This window comes from Montipora foliosa, chromosome 13, assembly GCF_036669935.1.
Source record: "Montipora foliosa isolate CH-2021 chromosome 13, ASM3666993v2, whole genome shotgun sequence".
Lineage (NCBI taxonomy): Eukaryota > Metazoa > Cnidaria > Anthozoa > Scleractinia > Acroporidae > Montipora > Montipora foliosa.
In genome coordinates, this window is record NC_090881.1 from 14,206,489 (window position 1) to 14,226,488 (window position 20,000).

Here is a 20,000-nt window from a genome sequence, read left to right on the forward strand (position 1 = left end):
CGTTAAATGAATCAGAGTTATTGAGCACAGTTGAATCTTACACTTACTATCCAGTTTACGGAATTAAGCAATGATCTACCTTTGGTTTATATCTCAAAAGCGGACCTACCTTTCTGACTTTCCACAGGCCTTGGAGTTGCTAATGGAAAAGAGCATGATCGTAGTTAGTCCCAGTGTTTGACGGAACGGACGGCAAGTCCTCCTTTGAGGAGCAGGCGTAGCACAGTTGGCTATTACGCGGCGTGGCGAACCCAAGTTCGATCCTCGGTGACTCAAACGTCTGTTTGGACTTTTCTCTGATACGTACAGCTATAGCTTTAAACACCGTAAAATGGAGCACTAACAGAGGGAGGGAGACTTCCATTGATACCAGCCTCGTAGGTGAAGGGACTACCGACGTTAACTAACCTGAGTTTACGTCTTCCCTGGCTAATTTCAGGAGAGGAGCACCTTCAAAAAGTCAACGCCTTATGCCTATCTTTGTCTTTAAATTAGAGTTTTTTTTTTCAATACAGTTACACCTTCTAAAGGAAAATGTTTATCTTAAAAGTTTTCCTCACCTCCACCATATGGCATCTCCATTATCTTGATGTTTTCTGTAGCTACCACACTCTCGCCGTATTTGTTTGATGCGGTAACAACCAACTCATGCTTTTTTTTATCTTCCACTTTGACAACGAACACACGATTAGAGATGTCCTTTACTTCTCCAACGTTTGTCCACTTCTTGTCACTTGCAATTCTTTTGTAGATGGTGTATTGGGTGATGGCAGCTCCATTCTGTTCTGGTTTGTTCCAACTAAGGGTAATTTTGTTACTATCTATCTCATCTCCGACAATAGTTACAGGTTCCGGAACACCTGTCAATTAAAGTACACAAACTTACCCGAAAAGAGAAAAACAAATAAGCATAACCTTTTCTTGGCTTAGAAGAATAATCTGGATCTCAAGAAGCTGTTCATAACTAGCATGAAAATGAAAAGAACAAATAGTTAACCCAAGCATCACGACGTAGCCTGCACCTCATCAAACGTCCCCGTAATGTTAAGTTGAGTATCCTTGTTGGTAAGTAACCCTATTCACCCCCATCATAAAATTTCCACATTGGTGTGATTATCGAGCGGTGGAGTACCTCAAATTCCAAAGCACCCTTCAGTTAGTTAGCCGCTACATATGACTGACAACCCAGGAATTAAACGCTTTTGGAAGGAGCGACAATGCTTTCTGTTTCTCGTTGTAAAGTCCCAGCTGTAAAATTTAATCAACTTGAATAATCCAATACACAAGAGCTCGAAGAGGATGTCAGGGAATTCATAATTTTTCTAACGTGATTTCCTCAGGCGGATTTGTGTTTAAAACTAGTGGAAATGTGCCTGTGAGAAAATCCATGCAGAGGGTTGGTATCTAAGAACTGGCAGACTTTGTTGGTGGTATCACATTAAAAAATAATAATAAAAAATAAAACGCAACCGCGTTCCCAGGGCCTTCTCTGCGGCCTTTGTCGTTGAGAAGAAAGACCCTGGTTCAGGCAGGTCACGTGGTACTCAGGCAAAAAACACTTTCCCACTGGGCGAAGGCGTACTCGTTTGACAGTGCTGTTTTAAAATAACCAATCTTTACCTTACAATGTAAGATTAAAATCAATTAAAAGCTCAAAGAGGAGATGTTCTATTCCCACAAGAGATGCATTCCCGCAAAGCGTTTAACCTTTTTTGACTGATAACACCCTTGATGCCGGGTGGAGATTGACGTTCACAAAAAAATGCTGAATTTGCTTCTATAGAACACACACTATAATAAAGCAATACACCAAACACTAGGCCCGGGTATACTTCACGATTTGTTACAAATTAAACACTACTGTTTGCTGCATGCAGTTGTACAAATATCTTGACAACGACAATTCTTATACACGAAGCTGTTGATACAGAAATAAGCCAATGTTGGCTGCTCGCTGTACAAGCTTAGGAACCACTTCGTTAAACATTAGAAAGAGAAACGAAAACGAACAAGCAGGCAGAGAAGAGAGACCCTGGGAACGAGTTTGACTTAAACCTAGCTGCGTACAAGGGAAACCGAAACATTGCGCCGTGTCACCTATCTTCCAAAGCCACAAGTTTTCCGGTATTCTTCCCCTCTCCGCAAACTATCTTAATGCTTGCTACGTGACCGTCACCAAAAAAATATAAATAATAAAATATTAAAAAATCATACACTATTTTGCCCAATATTAACGCGACTTGGCACCTTGCGAGGTCCTCGATTTCCAATGTTCTGTTGTAGCTTTCTTTCATGCCATTCTCCTTTATAACTTGTTGGTCCAAAAGCAATGTACTTCGTTGCTTTGCGGTTCACCATCCAATGCTTTTTCGTTGGCGTTCCAAATTTGAATTGCCCTTTTTCTTGATGACTTCTGACTAGCTAATTTCACCACCAAGCTTCGAATTCGAAAATCAAAGGTATAAATTTTAGCATAAGCTAAATCCCAAGGAAGAAAAAACTTGTAGAGAAAGCCCACGTGCGAACAGTATGGCATGTACAAATGATGTGAATAATTTTGTGCAATTGAGGCTTGGTGGTGAATTTTGAGCATATGACGTCATCATGTACAAGGCCTATTGAGCGTTAAACGCACGAAATACTAAAAAAAGACACCTTTTGAGTGCAGCCAAGGAAAATTTAAAACTGTGTCTTAGTCAGCAGGTTTTTATTATTATTAGGTGTTACGACATGATATTTCATTTTTATGCTGACGACGGACAAAGCTATATTTCATTCAAGTCACAACTCCAGAGAACTACCCAATTCCAAATCGCGTATTGAAATAATTATGCATTCAAGATATCAATCAATGGATGACTACCAAAAAGTTGAAACTTGACAACTGCAAAACTGAGGGCCTTATGTTTAATGCTCGCCACCACCCATCACCTTCTCTAGATTCCATCCTTGCTGGATCAGATGTAATTCAGCCATCAGAGTCGGTGAAGAAGATTGTTTTTTTTTTTTTGTTGTCTTTATGGTGTTAGCAATGGACAAAAAAATTAAGAACGTGAGTAAATCTGCATTTTACCACCTGCGCATCATTTTTCATAGGTATTTCCTTCAAACATTGTGAGATTTTGATACATGCTTTTATATCTTCTAAGTCAGATCATTGTAACCTACTATTAATATTATCAGGCCTTAACCAGAATCAGATAAGCAAACTCCAATATGTACAAAATTCCGCTGAACGCTTGTTAACAGTCACACGTAGATACGAAAATAGATACAAAATTCTAAGGGTTCCACACGATCTCTTTTCCTTAGATTATGCATTAAGCACCTTCCTCAAAATCCTTGCTGTTCCTAATAGTGCAGTCTTTTTGTGGTAGTGCACTGTAAGTGCAGTACACACTATGTCACCGGGTTGTAACAGTGTAAAAGTGTAAGTCCGTGGTGACAATAGACCCGCAGCGCGTGCACAACTCATGAAAATAAACAGGTCTGTTGGAAGCGTACTTGAGTTTCAAGAAATGAGTTCCAACACTGGCAAGAATTTGTGACGCTGATGAACAATAAGGCAGCTGTTATTTATTAAACGATGGAATTAACTGGTAATAAATAACCCCGTCTAGGAGACTGAACTTTTGACTTTGCAGAAACAATATCCAACTTCAAGAGTTGGGCGATTGTGATCTCTGTGTTTAATTTGCACATTTCCTGTCAAACTTTACAACACTTCATTTTGACACAGATGTATCCTTTTTTTCGCCAGTTGTTAGTAAACACGCTAGATAACTTGATTATAGCGGCCGCTGAAATCGACGTCACTTTCGATTTTGCGACTTAATTGTGCAGCCAAAAGTACAATAGAACAATGAACGTAGAAAAAATCTCCCAAACTTTTTCGCTGATCGTAACTTTTTACATCTGCGGTTCAAAATTTATGTTTTTCTTTTTGTCGCAAATTTTGTTGCTGTTAGCAAAATAGTTCATTGTGTATCGACACTTCCTGAAAACTTCCTTCTGCTCTTCCTAAAAACTGTATATCAACATTTATTTACTTTTACATCAACATTTGTTTTTAAAAAGGCGGCTCACAAGGCGATCCTTGATGTTTTGGAGAATCGAGGATCGAGTTTTGAGGCTCAAGTTTCTAGATTAAAGAATCGAGGACCGAGTTTCGAGACTCTCGATTTTTTTTCCAGGGTCTCGATTAGAGATCTCGAGGAGAAAAAAAAAAATTTTTCGACAGCGAAACAATAGCGTTACACAAGAGCTTTTGACATGCATACAGCATACAGCATCGAGATATTTTTCACGATCCCTTTTACTGTATGCACTTTTTTTAAATCACCGCTCATGCTTTCTTGATTTGAGTGTTAATAACTGCTGAATTACCGGGATACTTTTGATAAACAGCCCTAATCCGGACGCTAACAAAATTCTAGGAAACACTTTCATAGCACTGAAAATGATCTTCGGTAAACAGCAACTGACGGCAGCGGCGTCTTCAACCGAACATGCTAAATGTAAACAAACTTGAAAGTAAATTCAGGTCGGAAAGTTACAAGATACTGTGCCGTACAAAAAAATTAAATTTCGTGAAGACCGTTTAAATTTATATCCAACTGATTCTTGTGCCATCAACTTTGAGTATTCTGAAGTAGTGAGCGTACCGGTAGCGCACACGGCAGAGAGCTAACAACGCGGCTACAAAGCGACCGATTGATATCGCAAAACCTACAACGCTAGCTAACTTTTTTATTTTATTTTTTTAAGCACGCGAAATAATTAAAAAGGAATTGAACAAAGAAATCTACATGCTTTACAAAAGTTTCTGACGAACGCGAAAAATAATGGAAACCAACAGTAAGAAAGATCCGTAAAATAAACATGAATAGACGCGTGGAAAATTACATTTGTAATCAAGAGAAAACTTCTTTGTTTTTTGCACTCGAGAGACTACCATCATTCTCTGGAAAATTCATCGAAAGCCCTCGAGCGTCTGGAAACTCGACTCGAGCCTCGATCCGCGAAATTTTCGAGAATGGAGGATCGATAATCGAGTTTCGCGGATCGAGCTTCGAGGATTGTCAACTTTACGCACTGCTTGCCTATTTTTTAGGAATGTTTTTTGGAGTGTAAAGCCCAGTTTCGCAACCCAGTCGCCTAACTTTGTTGTTACTCCACCTAGGGCGCCAACAATCATAGGTATTACCTGAGCACTTTCTCCAATTCCATATCCTCATAATTTTTCTCTTTAGGTTTTTGTATTTTTCACTCTTTTCACCCTCTGTTTTCACTAAGTCTTGAATCTCCGGGGATAGCAACAACAGCAAATAAGTTCTTGTCTTCCTTATCAATGATTACAATTTCGAGCCTTCTTGCTTCAATAAGATGGTCACATTGGATACTGACACCCCACAAGATCTTGATTCTGTCATTCTCCACTACACTCTTGGGTGTGTGCACATAACGCTTTTCGCTCCGCTCTCATGCATATTTCTCACATAGTATCCAGTGGACCGCCTTCGCAACATCGTCATGTCTTCTTTTTTATTCCTTCTGACCTAACGTCTTACACCCGCTTACAACGTGATCGATATTCTCAACCTTCTCACCACACAACATACTCAAGGGGAACTCCGCCGTCTTATGATGTTTAACGCTGTTGGTCCAAAGAGCTTACTCATGCGCAGCACATAATAGGGCCTCAGTCTACACTTTTAAATCCGCCTTTCTCAACTATTACCATGTTTCCACTATATCTGTCGTGTCTAGCATTTCTCTCAAATACTGGCCGTACATATTCTTCCCCTTCCAATTCCTTAACTTCTCCTCATGCCACGCCTACTTGAATTCCTTGCTTTCTACACTTTTTTCGTACTCAATCACATCAGTGGCTTTGACGCCTCCAAATAGATCCTCCTTTGAATTCTTCACATATCATCCCAATCTAATTTCGTCACTTCGCAGCTGATTAATGCACGCCTACCTTTCGCCCTCGCCAGATTTAACCAGTCAACATCACTCTTGAGATGAAATGCTCCATACATAGTCAGGATCTGTCTAGTCTTTCTGTCCAGAGTTCTCAACTCATTGTCTGTTCATTTGATGATACTCAGCTCCATATCTCATGACCGCACAGCCCACGTGTTAATTGCTTGAATCTTATTCTTGCCATTCAGTCAAATATGTAATTCTTGTCACTTAATCATAATTAATTATGCATGTTTCGCCTAGTTATTATATAGTCCTAACGATTTTTCAAATATTCTGTAACTGACGATGATGTTCATAACATCGAAAGCGAAACATGTCTTGGACATTAAAAAATGTCGTACTTTTCTTAAAGATAACGATTTGCTTTCTGCTGTCTCGACCTCTTGCCATTCAATTTTCACTTCTTCAGCACAATCTTCAGTCTCCTCTTATATTCCTTCTTACGCTGAATCTTCATCTCCCCTTCTTTTACACTGTCTAATTCTAGAATCCCCAAATATCTGTATCCATCCTCGTCTATTTGTTTCTTTGCGTGCCCATGTGGAAGGGTTATACCATTCTTCTTCCCCACATTCCCTCTCTTGAGAACCATTACACCATATGACACTTCTTCAATCCAAATTCCATCCCGATATCCTCGCTGAACACATAACGTTCCTAACCCTAACCCATGAACAATAGATGATTGACCTTGTACTGTTTACGGCCCCAGTCATACAGGATCCAAGTCACTGGTATTATTATTATTATTATTATTATCATTATTATTATTATTATTATTATTATTGTTATCGTTATCATTATTATTATTATTATTATTATTATTATTATTATTATTATTATTATTATTATTATTATTATTATAAACAGTGCAAAAGAGCTTCGCAATGCAAGAGCCTATAGTCACTTTGCTTTAATTTGAAAAAAGGTGGGTCCAATACGTAACAACACCGTGCAAATATATTGCGATTTTTACCTACCTCCCAATACAAGTTTTTTTCCCTGGTGTAAACTATCTCCGTATTTGTTTGTGGCAGTCACAGCAAACTCATACACCTGGTTCCTCTTTAATTCCACAATTACTTCACGTCGTGATAGGTCCTTGATTACTTCTATTTTGTTCCACTCTCCTACTGTATTATTTTTATTTACAATGCGTTGATAGACTGTGTACTGTGTGATGGGTGCTCCATTGCTTTCCGGTTCCTTCCACTTTATTATTACGCTAACGTTCTTTGTTTCAGGAGGCAAACCTACAATTTCCACGGTGGCTGGGGCTCCTTGAAAATAAACAGAAATTAAAAACATACGCACACACAAAAGCCTTAAGCAATGGAAAGCATAATTCCTTTAAAGAATAAGAATATTACGGGTTGCTGTTAAGACAGAATGCCGATGACTGTCTAAAGGAAACCTCTCTTGTAATAAGCCTTGTATTTCTGTGAAAATATCACGACCGTAAGAGTTGACCACCATCTATCAACATAATAAAGTGCTGAACTGAACTCATCTAGCGTAAATATCTTGGTGCTCTTTTAAAAACTATATTTAAAACTATTACCAGGTTGTCCCGATTTATCATGAAACTGTGAAAACAAGGGAAAAAAATAAATTGCTTTTCTAAACCATTTTTTGATCTAAATGTAAAACGTTACGTATTGCATTTCCTTGTCCTATAATGTCTCGCCGAGTCTCTCCATTGAACACCCCAGTGGACAACTGAGCAGTTAAACCGTAACGTAAGCTGTCCTGAAAATCTTGATATTATTGTATCAGACCACCTATGGTTGAAATGATTTTGTGTCTTATAAAGCTTCTGTTGGGGTCAAACGTCCCTGGTATTGACCAAAACGAGGAAGCCCGATTGCACCGGTTGTAGCAGAGACTTTATGAATAACTGATTTGCCACAAATTGTATCGTATCAAACAAAATAATAGTATTTCATTTTCATATTGCTATAAAAACAAACGTGCACCCCTTTTACAACAACGAAGAATCAAATACAATAAAGCTGCATTCGATTGACTCTATTCCAGAATAACAATACGTGGAATGATGAGTTTTAAAGGTATGTCTGGTTGTTTGCAGCAACAAGGATAATAAAGACGTGTTTAATATACCATTTTAGCAGGTGTTTGTCAATTGTAATGTGAATGTTCATAAAAACGAAGGGTTTTAAACTTCTATTCTATGTATTCCTATTCCGGAATACGGTCAATCGAACGCACCCCAAAGAAGTGCTTTATCAGGCAGGAGCCCAGCCTCCATGTAAACCATATCCTTGAGTAAACCTTTGCGCGTATCTTTCGATTTTCAGATCTAACCTTTCAGCAGAAGACTCACATTTACATCAATTTGCACAATTTGCATACATTGTTTTTGCTATTTTTTTCTTTGTTATACACTGACTTTATTCTGATTGGCCCTTATAAACAGTGCGTGCAGGGCCGACGAACTCGTTTCGTTCTAAAAATAGAAAGACACGCGCAAAGGTTGACTGATAGGGGGAAGAGTTGTCCGATTATCTTTGATCAGTGTTAGAGAAGCGGTTTCCTTTGTTTATTGGAAACATTCATCTCTATTCTGCAAGCCAACGTCTTCTTTGTTCGCTAGTAGGAAAGGACACAATTATCGTTTATTTTCCCCCGAGTGGCTACATTGAGCAGGATAAAAACATAAACAAACGCGCGCAAAGCATGCCGTTCGACAGAGAGTCTTTAACCCTAAAAATCCCCTATGGGGAGTGGTCAATTAAATATGTACTGTATTGTGTTGTGTTGTTTTGTAAGGGCAATTTAATGTGTTTTATTATGTTTGCAATATTTGTTCAACAAAACTTGGGCACATGCTGACAAAAATCTTGGAGCGACTGAAGCAAATTCACTTGGGCAGAGTCCATTCAAACGATGCCAATAGTGTAATTGCTTCATGAAGCCAAAAAGGACGTAGAGGAACTAATTGGGTACACAGATAGGAACTAGGAACAACTGTTGTTAAACACGGTGTTTAAGTAGGTATTCTTCACTATGTTCTACATTTCCGAAGAAAAAAACAAAAAAGGAAACTCTGTTTGTTTGTTTCAACACATTTTGAAACATGCTCTCCACTTTCGTTTGCTTTCAGCAATGAAATCACCTGGTCAAAGTAGTCCTTCGGAATTACCTTCGTGCTTGGTCGTCGCTTTCTTCTCACTTGCAGCTCCTTCAAACACCCTATTCATCGCCGACACCCTCAGAGTATAAGTTGTGCTTCTGTTGAGACCGCCAACAAGGTATTGCCTAAAGCCAGCACTTGTGGTCTCGTTCAGAATGACATTGTCATCATGTAGTATAATCAACTTGTACCCTGTAATAGCACTTCCCCCATCATCAATTGGTGCAGTCCATTTTATTGCCAACGAAGACGCACGGATATCGTTGTTATTTGTAGTGAGGCTTAGAGATCCTGGTGCCTCTTTAACAAAAAAAAATATTTAATAATAAACAGAATATCCCTATAGAGAACACTAAAAGCGTTGTCGAAAATAAACTCCTTGTTGCATTCAATAAGAGTTAATAAGAATATAAAGATGCTCCAGGGCAGAATAGTCTAGCCACTGCAACATATTCGTCCTGACCTCTGCATAATCATCTCTAAATGGATGGACTCCTAGACTTTTCAGAAGGAAGGGCACGACTAATGGCTGACCCCAGTGTTCTGAAATATGTGCACCTATTTTATGGCGGACTAATATCATGAGTTTGCTGATGATAGCGCACTGGTGGCTCACACTGCTTCGGACATGCAACTGCTAGTAGATAGCTTCTCCATGGCTGCAAGCCAGTTCAGCCTAAAGATCAACATCAAGGAAACAGAATGCATGTATCAACCGGTCAAATTCATCTGCCCTCCACCTGAGCCGATAGACATCACAATTGACGAAGTGCCTCTGGTCAAAACTACTGACTTTACCTATCTCGGTGGCACTGTATCCAGTTCCTCCAAGATAGATAAGGAACTCCGGACACGGACAGGCAAGGCGAGTGTCTCCATCCGGGTGAAATGCAAAGTCTACAGAGCTGTGGTACTGTCAACCTCCTATATGGTGCAGAAACGTGGACTATTTACAGAGCCCAAGTTAAGAAACTGCACGCTGTTATGATGAGGCAATTGAGGGACATCATGGGCATCAAATGGCATGATAAGATCACAAATGCTGAAGTCCTTAGGCGTGCAAACCTTCCATCTATAGAGGATATTCTTGCTGAAAAGAACCTAAGATGGTTAGGCCACGTTCATAGGATGGATCATGACCGACAACCTCGCCAACTGCTGTATTCACAACTCTGTTCTGGAAAGCGAAATCAGGGAAGGCCAAGGCTGAGATTCAAAGATGTAGCAAAGAGAAACATGAAAGCGAGGAAGATCCCAGTCAACTCCTGGCAGACAACCGCGATTAACAGAGATACATGGAGACCTGACATCAAACCATAAACAGTCTTAATCGTATCGACTGACGGCAAGAGAGAGAGAGAGAGAATATCAGGGGTAAAAAAAAAAAAAAACATTGCGATGATTTTCTTGAATTTAGCAATGGGGAAACTGTGATTTGGAAGAGAGTCCTCAAAACCCATTTTTCAGCAGAGCAAAGAAGTCAGCTTACGTCCAATCAACATGAAACAGCTGGGAAAAAGGCGGCAAGACGAAGGTGGTTAAAAACAATACAAAAAAAACCTGAACCAAGCAAAAAAAGGATTGCTTTTTTTTTTACCTGGTTAAGTAGCATCACATTTCAAATTGCGTAAAAATACTGGTAATGCGCTTTCAGTGACCTTATGTGTGTATTTTTCTAATTGCTTACTTATTTGGTTCAGTTGCGCCAAGCGTGGAGCAGCAGCACCAACTACGTTTCTGGCTTCACAAGTATAATTTCCAAAATCTTGATCAGCCTTCATCTGCGCATCCACTTTTTTCTCTGCATATGTTACTTTTCTTAGCTCAGTTCCGTCTGGTTTTTTCCATGTGATCGATGGGGTAGGAGAACCATCTGCCACACATGATAGTAGAACGTTCTGTCCAATCCAAGACTGTTTTGTAAAGGGAGTTACTGAGGTTATGCTTGGTTGATCTGGAGAGAAAAAAAGGAATTAACAAAAGAGTTTTGTATATCTTTAGATACTTTGAAACTGATGAAGAAGTTGTAATCAGTGGGTGAAAAATCATCACAGTGCATTGAATTTGGACACCATAAATATATGTTATTCATTGGCCGGGAGGTCCATTTCGGGAAAAGTCAAGTCATCATCAGCAGTCTCTGTTTAGAAACCTGTTCAGACCAGTCCTCAGAGGTCATGCCCAAAGCGGAAATGGGCTGAGCCTGGTTATCTAAAAGATTATGTTTGCTGAAATTTGAGTGGAGTCAAAACTAAAGGAACACTTTTAAACGAAGGAATCCTAAATAGAATTGAATAAAAATGTTGTACTTCTGTTGAAGTTGAACTTTGAATTAACTTACCACTTTTTCAATGGACCCATAAATTGTGATTTACAGGGAAGGAATGTGGTAATTTGGATTTCTATACGGCTCACGTGATTGGTGATTTGCATATTGCATATTTGTGTTTTGATTCCACTTGTGACGGGTTAATTATTATAGTGTTCTCAAGGGACATGACAAAAATGAGATGGCAAAACTACAAAGGAAGACACCTTGGTTTATTAGACACTGTATCGATCTATACATTATCTTCTGGATAACAATTAGAAATCTGAAAGTGTACTGCAGCAGCAATTAACAGGCAATAGATCGAATATTAATTCTTGAATTTTAATATCCTGTACTCTCAAAATATCCATAGGAGCCTGTTACAAACTAACTAACTTCACGTCATGGCGCCAATGAACCAAAACTGCCTTTGTTTGTTTGCTTGTTTTTCTTGTTTGTTTTTTTTTTTGCGGAAAAGGCATTCTAAAAATAGATCGTGTAAAAATTCCCTTCCTAGGATTTGTATTGGAGTTGTTCGCAACTAGCCAAGAGCCTCTTATACATTTCCTTCATAACAGGAACGTGCAAGAGTTCAATTTCAATGCACAATAAGGTATGTGGAAAGCATCGATTGTTCGTTTCTTAAAAGGTAACAAACAGGGAGAATTCTCACCAATGGGCTTGTCTTTGTTGCACGTGGGAGAAATATAGTACTTCCAACCATTCTTTGTAATTATCTACAGCATTAACCAGCCTCCATTCTTTGGTTCAATCAAGAATACACTTGTACGATGGTGATTGGGCTTTTTAGTGCTGGGGCATAAATTTTTATAATCCACTCTCGCAATTGAACCTAAACTGTTTCTTCTGGTAGCTGTGACGCGAGCACTGCATTCATTCTATTAATTGCTCGAAATCACCTTTAAAATATGATCTCTTCATACCATCTTTGGGAAAAGTAGGTGAGGGAACAACACTGACTCAATTGTCTAAAGAGAGATCGAAAAAATAACACTTCCACAAGTCCACTCAAAGACGGGGCCGGCTTTCCTCAAGAAAATTGCTTCACTTAACCTTTCCTACAAGGCAAAGTCCAGTGTTTATGCAAGTATCAATCCATGACAAAAAAATCTATCTTGTGTAACATGGCAGTAATTACAATTAGTAAAAGTTGGTCATACTAGGCACTTACAGTATACAGTGATGAAGACATCTTTTGTAGCTAGGTTTCCAACACCATTATAAGCAGAGCATCTGTATCCCCCTTCATCTGTCCTTCTGATGTTTGTCAGTGGCATTGTGACAATACTGTTATCAGTAAGTTTTATCCAAGTGGTGTTGGGAGCAGGGTTACCACTTGCTGTGCAGTTGACGGTCAAGTCGTTTCCCTCTTTAACAGTTTGATCAGCAGAGATATCAGTGATGTTTGGTGGACCTGTATAAAATAAATATGAGAGGAACAACACCACAAGAAATTAACCTGCATGGGCAGTAGGACGAAAGGTTGATCCACTGTATGCAACATATAGAGAGGATAATGCCTGCGTTTCAGTTCGAAAGGGGATGCGTTCATAGGTGCAGTGTAATACAAATGCAAACATATAATGAAGTGTGGGTGAAATGCAAACGGTATTCAAAAAAGGAACCCAAGTTTTAGAAAGGTATAAAATCCTTGTACACAGGTGCCTCTGAAGTTTTTTTTTTCCAAGATGAAACACAAGGGATTGTTATCTCAGTTTCATTTTTCATGGTGGTGTCAGAGAGCTAGGAAAATTTCCATTTTCATTTTTTTTTTAATATTTGTGTTGCTCTGTTACACACATGCTAAATGCATAATGCAAACCTTTATGCAATAAAGAGTTTTTCCATTTCTTGCATTGGCACTTTGTAGTTAACACTTTTCATCAATTGCTCCTCTCTAATAAAGTATTGTAAATGTATTTTTGTTGTTGTATTTGTATTGTAAATGTCTTCTCTAATAATGTACTGTAGATGTATTTGTGTTGCTCTTTTACACACATGCTAAATGCGTAATGCAAACCTTCTCGCAATGAAGAGTTTTTCCATTTCTTGCATTACCACTTTGTAATTAACACTTTCCAGTAATTGCTCTTCTCTAATAATGTATGGAAATTCACATAAATACGTTTTGTTGTTAATGGAATTTGCATAACAAAATTAATACAAGGCTATGTTTTTTTCTATTGGTAATCAATAAGTAGTAATTCATTAACATGCATTGAGGATTTTATAATTATGCCTCACGTGTTTAGAATTGTCTTTTAATTTTCTTGAAACACACAGTCTAGAATAATGATAAAGTGTTAATAATAATTTTAATATTAATCAATATCACCTTACTCACTTTCAACAACTAGCATTACATTATCAAATGCAGAGACACCAGGAGTTTTTGCACAAATCATGCAACCATAAACTCTTGCATCATCCATTTTAAGATTATGGAGAGTAAACAGAACAAAACTATTGAAAGAGATTCCATCAACTTATCCCACATATAAGTTTATACAGTATTTGGTCAAGGACAAAAAAAGAATCTGGTCATGTCAAACCGGGCTATATTGTAAATTTCTTTACCTATAGAGCTATTGGAGTTATGTTCCCCAGTAATTTTAGGGTAATCTGGAATGACTGACTGTAGACATGTCTCATTGGCAGGTGACCTATGCTCATTTAAAGGGTCTTCCACTTCCTCTGGACTTCCTGTTGTTCCTACATTTAAAAGATTTTCAAGAATTTGCACTATTGTTTTGAAAGTTTATTGGTAACGAGTTTGTGTTGTCAATGTTGTCATTCATTATACTTTGTCAGTTCTGTACTAACATTCTGTATATCTTTGTAAAGGATATTATTGGCTTTTAACTAATCGAGTGTTGTCATTATGATTTCTGGTCTAACTGCTTCAAATTAAACATGACCTGTAAACTGAATTTTTCTTTTCAATTTCAAAAGAATGATACCAGATCTTTCAGGGGGCCGAGGCAATATGTTACATGTTTGATCACAATCGACTGGTACATTACATATTGCTCCTTTGATCTTTCTTTGTTGTCCCTTGGGCATCACTACTATTTTTTCAAATACAATCCTTCGTGCTATCATAATTTGCTCTAGTTTTTTAAGACTTTCAAGTTCAGTTGGTACAACATCAACATATAAATTGTTAGCGGTTGCCTGACATTGAACCTTTCCTTAAATAGCTTTTGAATGACATGCTTTACAGATATAAAGTTTTCCATCAAATGACATCTGCACATCAAAAAGATGCTGAGAAGGGTACCTAGTTGTGATCAATTTCAATACAGATTTTTTATAGAGCATCCTATTGCACACACAACATATATAATATGGACCTTCCTTTATCTTCTTTCTTAATGTTTCAATGCATGAATCCACATTTTTACCCTTATTACTATAGTATTTTTGTTTTAGTTTCTGAAGTAATTCTTCTTTCTTTGCTGCATCCTTAGTTTTGTATTTTTCTGCTTGTTTGCTAAGTCTTGTTTGTCTTTGTTTGCTTGATAAGTCGTGGCTGAATCCACCATTGTTTTATATTGTCTTGCTCATTTCTTTTGTAATTCAAGTTTATTTGCAGTATCCCTTGCTTGTTTTTTTCTAATAACATTCTCTTCTTTGATTGTTCCATTTCTTATGGTTTTAGTAAATTCAATTACAGGCATTTGACTTTCATTAAATATCAAGAGGGAATACACATATTTTGACCTTTTTGTGTCTTTAAAAATACATGTATAGGTCATTGCAAAAAAAATGAAAACCGCATCAAAAACCCTGTGCAATCACCATTATCTCTTACAAGATTTTCGAGAAATGATATGCTGTCATCTGAATCAGACAATATTCCTTCACTGTAATCACTTTTAAGATTTAAACTTACTTCACTTCCACAAAACACCAACAGTTTTTGGCAAATGATCTGATGGTAAATACTTGTTTAAAGATGATAGATTTTCATATAATATTTTGCCATACTGAATAACATTAGATAATGTGTTTGAATTCCAATAACTACATGATTTCATTACAGAGTAGCGGAGTGAATAGATAGCCACAGCACAACTCACATTGAACTTTCTGGTTTCACAGGCATGACTCTGAAAAAGGGTACTATTTTGGGTTTCATTAATTTTCACCCCTTTCAACTCAAATAGATCATTGTTATGTATACTATGAAAATAATGTACTAAGCTATTCAGTGATACTTCAAGCAGCACACATGTACCTTGAGGGTGGTTCTACCATAAGTATCCCTTGCATACCATTATAATAGATAGCAACTGTAGTATAGCCTATTGTCAAGATAAAATCGTTGAAATTTTCAGATATAAGATATTGAAAGGCTCTATCTATAGAGGTACAGTACTGATATCCTTCTATTGTAGTTTCTTGATGAATAGTACCAGTGACGCTTTCACTGTATTGAAGGTCATAGACATTCTCGAACACATTTAAAAGTGTGGGTATGCATTTCAAACGATTGTCTGGTTAACTGAGACAAACTTGAATACAACTGATTTCCAATATTCATTACTGACACGAGATCATTAGCAGAATTCATTCCTTGTTTGTTACTGTAAATTAAATAGCATAAACTCATTGCAACACAATAGGACCATTAGCTTGGCTATATGGTGCCGTTATTGTTTTGTTAGAGTCAGTGTACCTTGGAGTGGGACCAGGGTTTTTCTCTATTTATATCTGCACTGAGTTGAAATTTACATAGTTTGATAAGTGGGTCTGACTCTTATAAAGACACATGGGTCTATTACAAGAAAACACTGATAAATACCGACTTGCTCTGTACTTCAATTTAATTATTCTTTGATATACCCTCACGGAACAGTTCAACAAATACTTCTTTTTATGTTGTGTGACTCAATTTAATCTTACCCTCTTCGTATTAAGCTTACAAACATTCTTTGTAACTGTTCTAACCTTCACATAACGACGTAGCCTAGAAGACTTTGGTATGCTTGGACGAATACGCCCATAAACAAATTCCTTCAGTTTTCTGGTCTTGCTTCTCAGACGTTTCAGAGTAGATCCTGGTATGCTACTGGGTTCTCGAACACGTCTAAATACACGATTGTGTTTACATGTAAACATAATATGAGATAGCTCGTTTGATATAGCATGTTTCGCTTGATATTTCTCTACAGAAGGTTCACTCGTAAAGGATCGGTCGTAAATTGATCTCTTGTACAGTTGGCGGACCGACCCGTTCCGAAAACGCTCCACAAGTTTTCGTGTGGGTCTACCGCGAACGGTGTGTTACTTTGTACGTATATCGAGCGTAAAAGCCATCGAATTTCTTTCTCGTACACCCAGCAACGAAACCTCCACGAAGCCAGCCATTGCTTTAAACCATGTGCTTATTCTACGCATGCGCGTACACTTCACTCATGCGGACACTCATGCGCTGTAGTTGAACTGCGTTTTGTGACTGAACGCAAAAAATGAAGCTTATTTTATACCTCGGGAGTTTCCTTCGGAAAGCCCGAGTAATTAGCCCTTGATGCTTCGTTCTTAAGCTTAAAATTCAAAAGAATATTTTATCTTGAACGAGGCAACAAGGGTCAATTTGTTTGCGCATTTTTCAGCGGCTATTTTGGAATAAGTTGTATGTTACTCTAGAGAACATCATTGAATCAACTCATAATATCACGGCTCGACAATTGGCTGTCATTTACCAGTCAAAATATTTATATCAGTCCAGTAGTTTGTGGCTTGTGTCGTATTATGAGAGGACAATGCCTTATGAGCAATCTTTGTGCGCAGTATAGGGACTCAACTTTTGAATATTACTTCACCAATACTGTTTAGATGAGCTGTATTTCTGGTTTAGCAAGTTACTTTTTCGTCAGCAAAAAGAACTGTTTTGTTGCACAAGAAACCTAGTAGGTTTCTTTATTCCGTTGCTGCTGCTACAGAATGTGGCTCAGTTATTAAAATTGTTGGCCACAAGAGGTGGAATACGGGAAAGGCAAGAAGGAATTCTCTTAGGAGAAACCTCGAAGCCATCAAGTTTTATATTTGATCTTTCCCTAAGCTACTTAGCAATGATGCGGTGGTTTTGGTATACCGACAACCAAGACGCGGCTCATATCGTGCAACGAGGCAGCATGAAGCTAGATCTACATAGTATCGTAATCGACATATTTAGTTTTTGCTTCGAGAATTCGGTAGAGGTGGGTGTACACTGGGTCCCTTGTACGCTCAGCCACAGAGATGATGCAATAAGCCGTTTTAATGACCATGACGCTTGGCGGATATTCATCTGCGATGAGATCGGGAATTTGTGGTGATCGAACACAGTTTACTGTTTTGCGAATTTTTACAATACAAAGCTGCTCAAATATTACGCGAGGTTTTGGAATCCCAGTTGTTCAGGCCTGGAGATCTTGTGGGGGAGAACTGTCTGTAAGTACCTCCCGTCGCTATCGTTTGCAGGGTTCTGAGATTTATGAACATCGAGAAGTGCACTGGAACCTTGGTCACTGCCCTGTGGCCTTCCTCCCCGTTTTGGTTATTACTTACTAGTACTTTTGGCGAATTCGCGATGGACCATGTTGTAAGGTATGGTCAAGAAGACTCAACATCTGGCCGTAATCCCAATAGTCTTTTCGGCTCTAGTGGTTTCCTTGGTTATGTGCTGGCCTTCAGGCTCTTGTTTAGTTAACCATTTGAATTCCTTTGCATTAGGCGTCACTGGCTCTAGTATTTCTGTCAATTTTGCCAGTGGCCCCCTTTTTCGCTTACTAAACCTTAGAATATTTATTCTGGATTCCGCCGGAGGTTTAGGGCCTCTAAATACCTGAATTATATCCCGGCGTATTTGGGCAGGGCACTTATGGCACGGGGCATGCTTATAAGCAATTATATGACCTGCAGTCGGGTTCTTTTTTGTTTACCAATAGTCACGAGGTTAGGGTTAGGGACACAAGGCCGGGGGGCCCCTGGGTCGTTTCCCTGCAGGGACCTACTAATGTTTGCTCGAAGCTGCTCGGAGTTGTTTCTCCTACAGGGGTCTGCTCAGATTTGTTCGGAGAAAATCTGTTGTTTCCAGTTGCTCCCCCTACAGGGGTCGGCTCAGATTTGCTCGGAGCTGCTCCTAGGAGAAGTGCCTCACCGATCCCATTCGATAGTAACGGAACTTTTTACACAGTCAAAACATCCAAGCTGGAAAATATCGAAAAACCTGGACCATGTATTGAGAAACTCTTGGGTAGTTAAACTTTTACTTTTTAATTCTTAAATAAATTGTTGAGAACATCATTAATTATCTGTACTTAATTTATGCCTGCAGTCAATCTTTTAAAGTATTTTGCTCGAAAAATGTAAATATTTTCGTATTCGCTAAGCACCCTTTATCCTTCCTTTGATACAACAAATCAAAGTGACGGTCTTCGCTTCGTCTACCTCTTCTCACTATATTGCTAACCACAGATGTGGATAGATCCGCCCGGTCCACCCGTATTGCCCCGCTTCGTATACTACTCCTAAACGTAAGGGTGTCAAATACCAAGAAGGTCGTTATGCCTACTTTTCAGAACTCACAACCATGATGCAATTAGTAGGTAACAACGTGGAATGCTTATACCAATGAAATTATTTTATCAGAAGCCAGCACGCATGAACTAGGTGACATTCCGCGTACCAAAAATTATATTTCAATTCAGAAAATTTATTCAAATGATAATTGAAACTAATTTTATTTGTTCGAAAAGTAATTTCAAAAACTCGTGGTTCGGATTTCATCAGGATTTCAAACGCTCGAAAACAATAAAACCACTCAGCCTGTGGCCTCGTGGTTCCAAATGCTTTCTCGCTTTTGGAAACCTGATGAAACCCTCCAACTCGTTTTTTTGAAATACTACCTCACACCTAATACAGCAAGGAATGGATATCTAATACACAAACTAGCAGCATTGCTGGATACGAAAAATGAAATACCCTGTGGGAAAAATGGAAACGCATTCCTCGAACCAAATGCCGTGCCGCAATAGGATCATACCCTCAGAACCACCCCCTCCAGTAACAAAAGACCTTCCTAGCGCAATAAACACTGATCCCCCAACTCTAGAGGAGACCGCTGAAGCAATTGCAGCCATGGAAACAAGCAAAGCAACAGCTTTGGACTGTGCCACTACTGCTGAGGCACTTCAAGGCCAAGCATTTTGCAGTTAGTTATCATTTCGTTACCCAAGAAAGGTGACCTGACGCTGATGACAAACTGTAGATGAATTTCTCTCATGTGCATTGCTGCAAAGGTACAATAAGATTTTCTTAAAAAGAATTTGACCACATGAAGATCCTTTTATCAGGAAAAATTAAGCTGTCTTTAAACCAGGGAGAAGCTGTGCACAACATGGAACGTTTCGGAGAATACCAACTCACACTTACTGTTACCTTTATGGATTTCAGGAAAGCCTTTCATTCAATCAACAGAACAGCTATGTTCCCAGTACTGCGAAACTACGGCATCCCTAAAGCTATAGTCTGCGC

At 38.5% G+C, this 20,000-nt stretch overlaps 1 protein-coding gene across 3 annotated transcripts in view; it reads right to left on the reverse strand.

The window, feature by feature from the left end:
* LOC137983811 (uncharacterized) overlaps positions 1–20,000 on the reverse strand; it is a 37,484-nt gene that overhangs the window by 8,239 nt on the left and 9,245 nt on the right. For all 3 annotated transcript variants that reach the window (XM_068830990.1, XM_068830988.1, XM_068830989.1), the window contains exons 3-8: positions 12,649–12,891; positions 10,833–11,099; positions 9,155–9,445; positions 6,972–7,271; positions 561–860; positions 110–139 (exon numbers count right to left, since the gene is read on the reverse strand). In XM_068830990.1, coding sequence (XP_068687091.1) covers positions 110–139; positions 561–860; positions 6,972–7,271; positions 9,155–9,445; positions 10,833–11,099; positions 12,649–12,891 — 1,431 coding nt within the window. The remainder of the gene's footprint in view (positions 1–109; positions 140–560; positions 861–6,971; positions 7,272–9,154; positions 9,446–10,832; positions 11,100–12,648; positions 12,892–20,000) is intronic.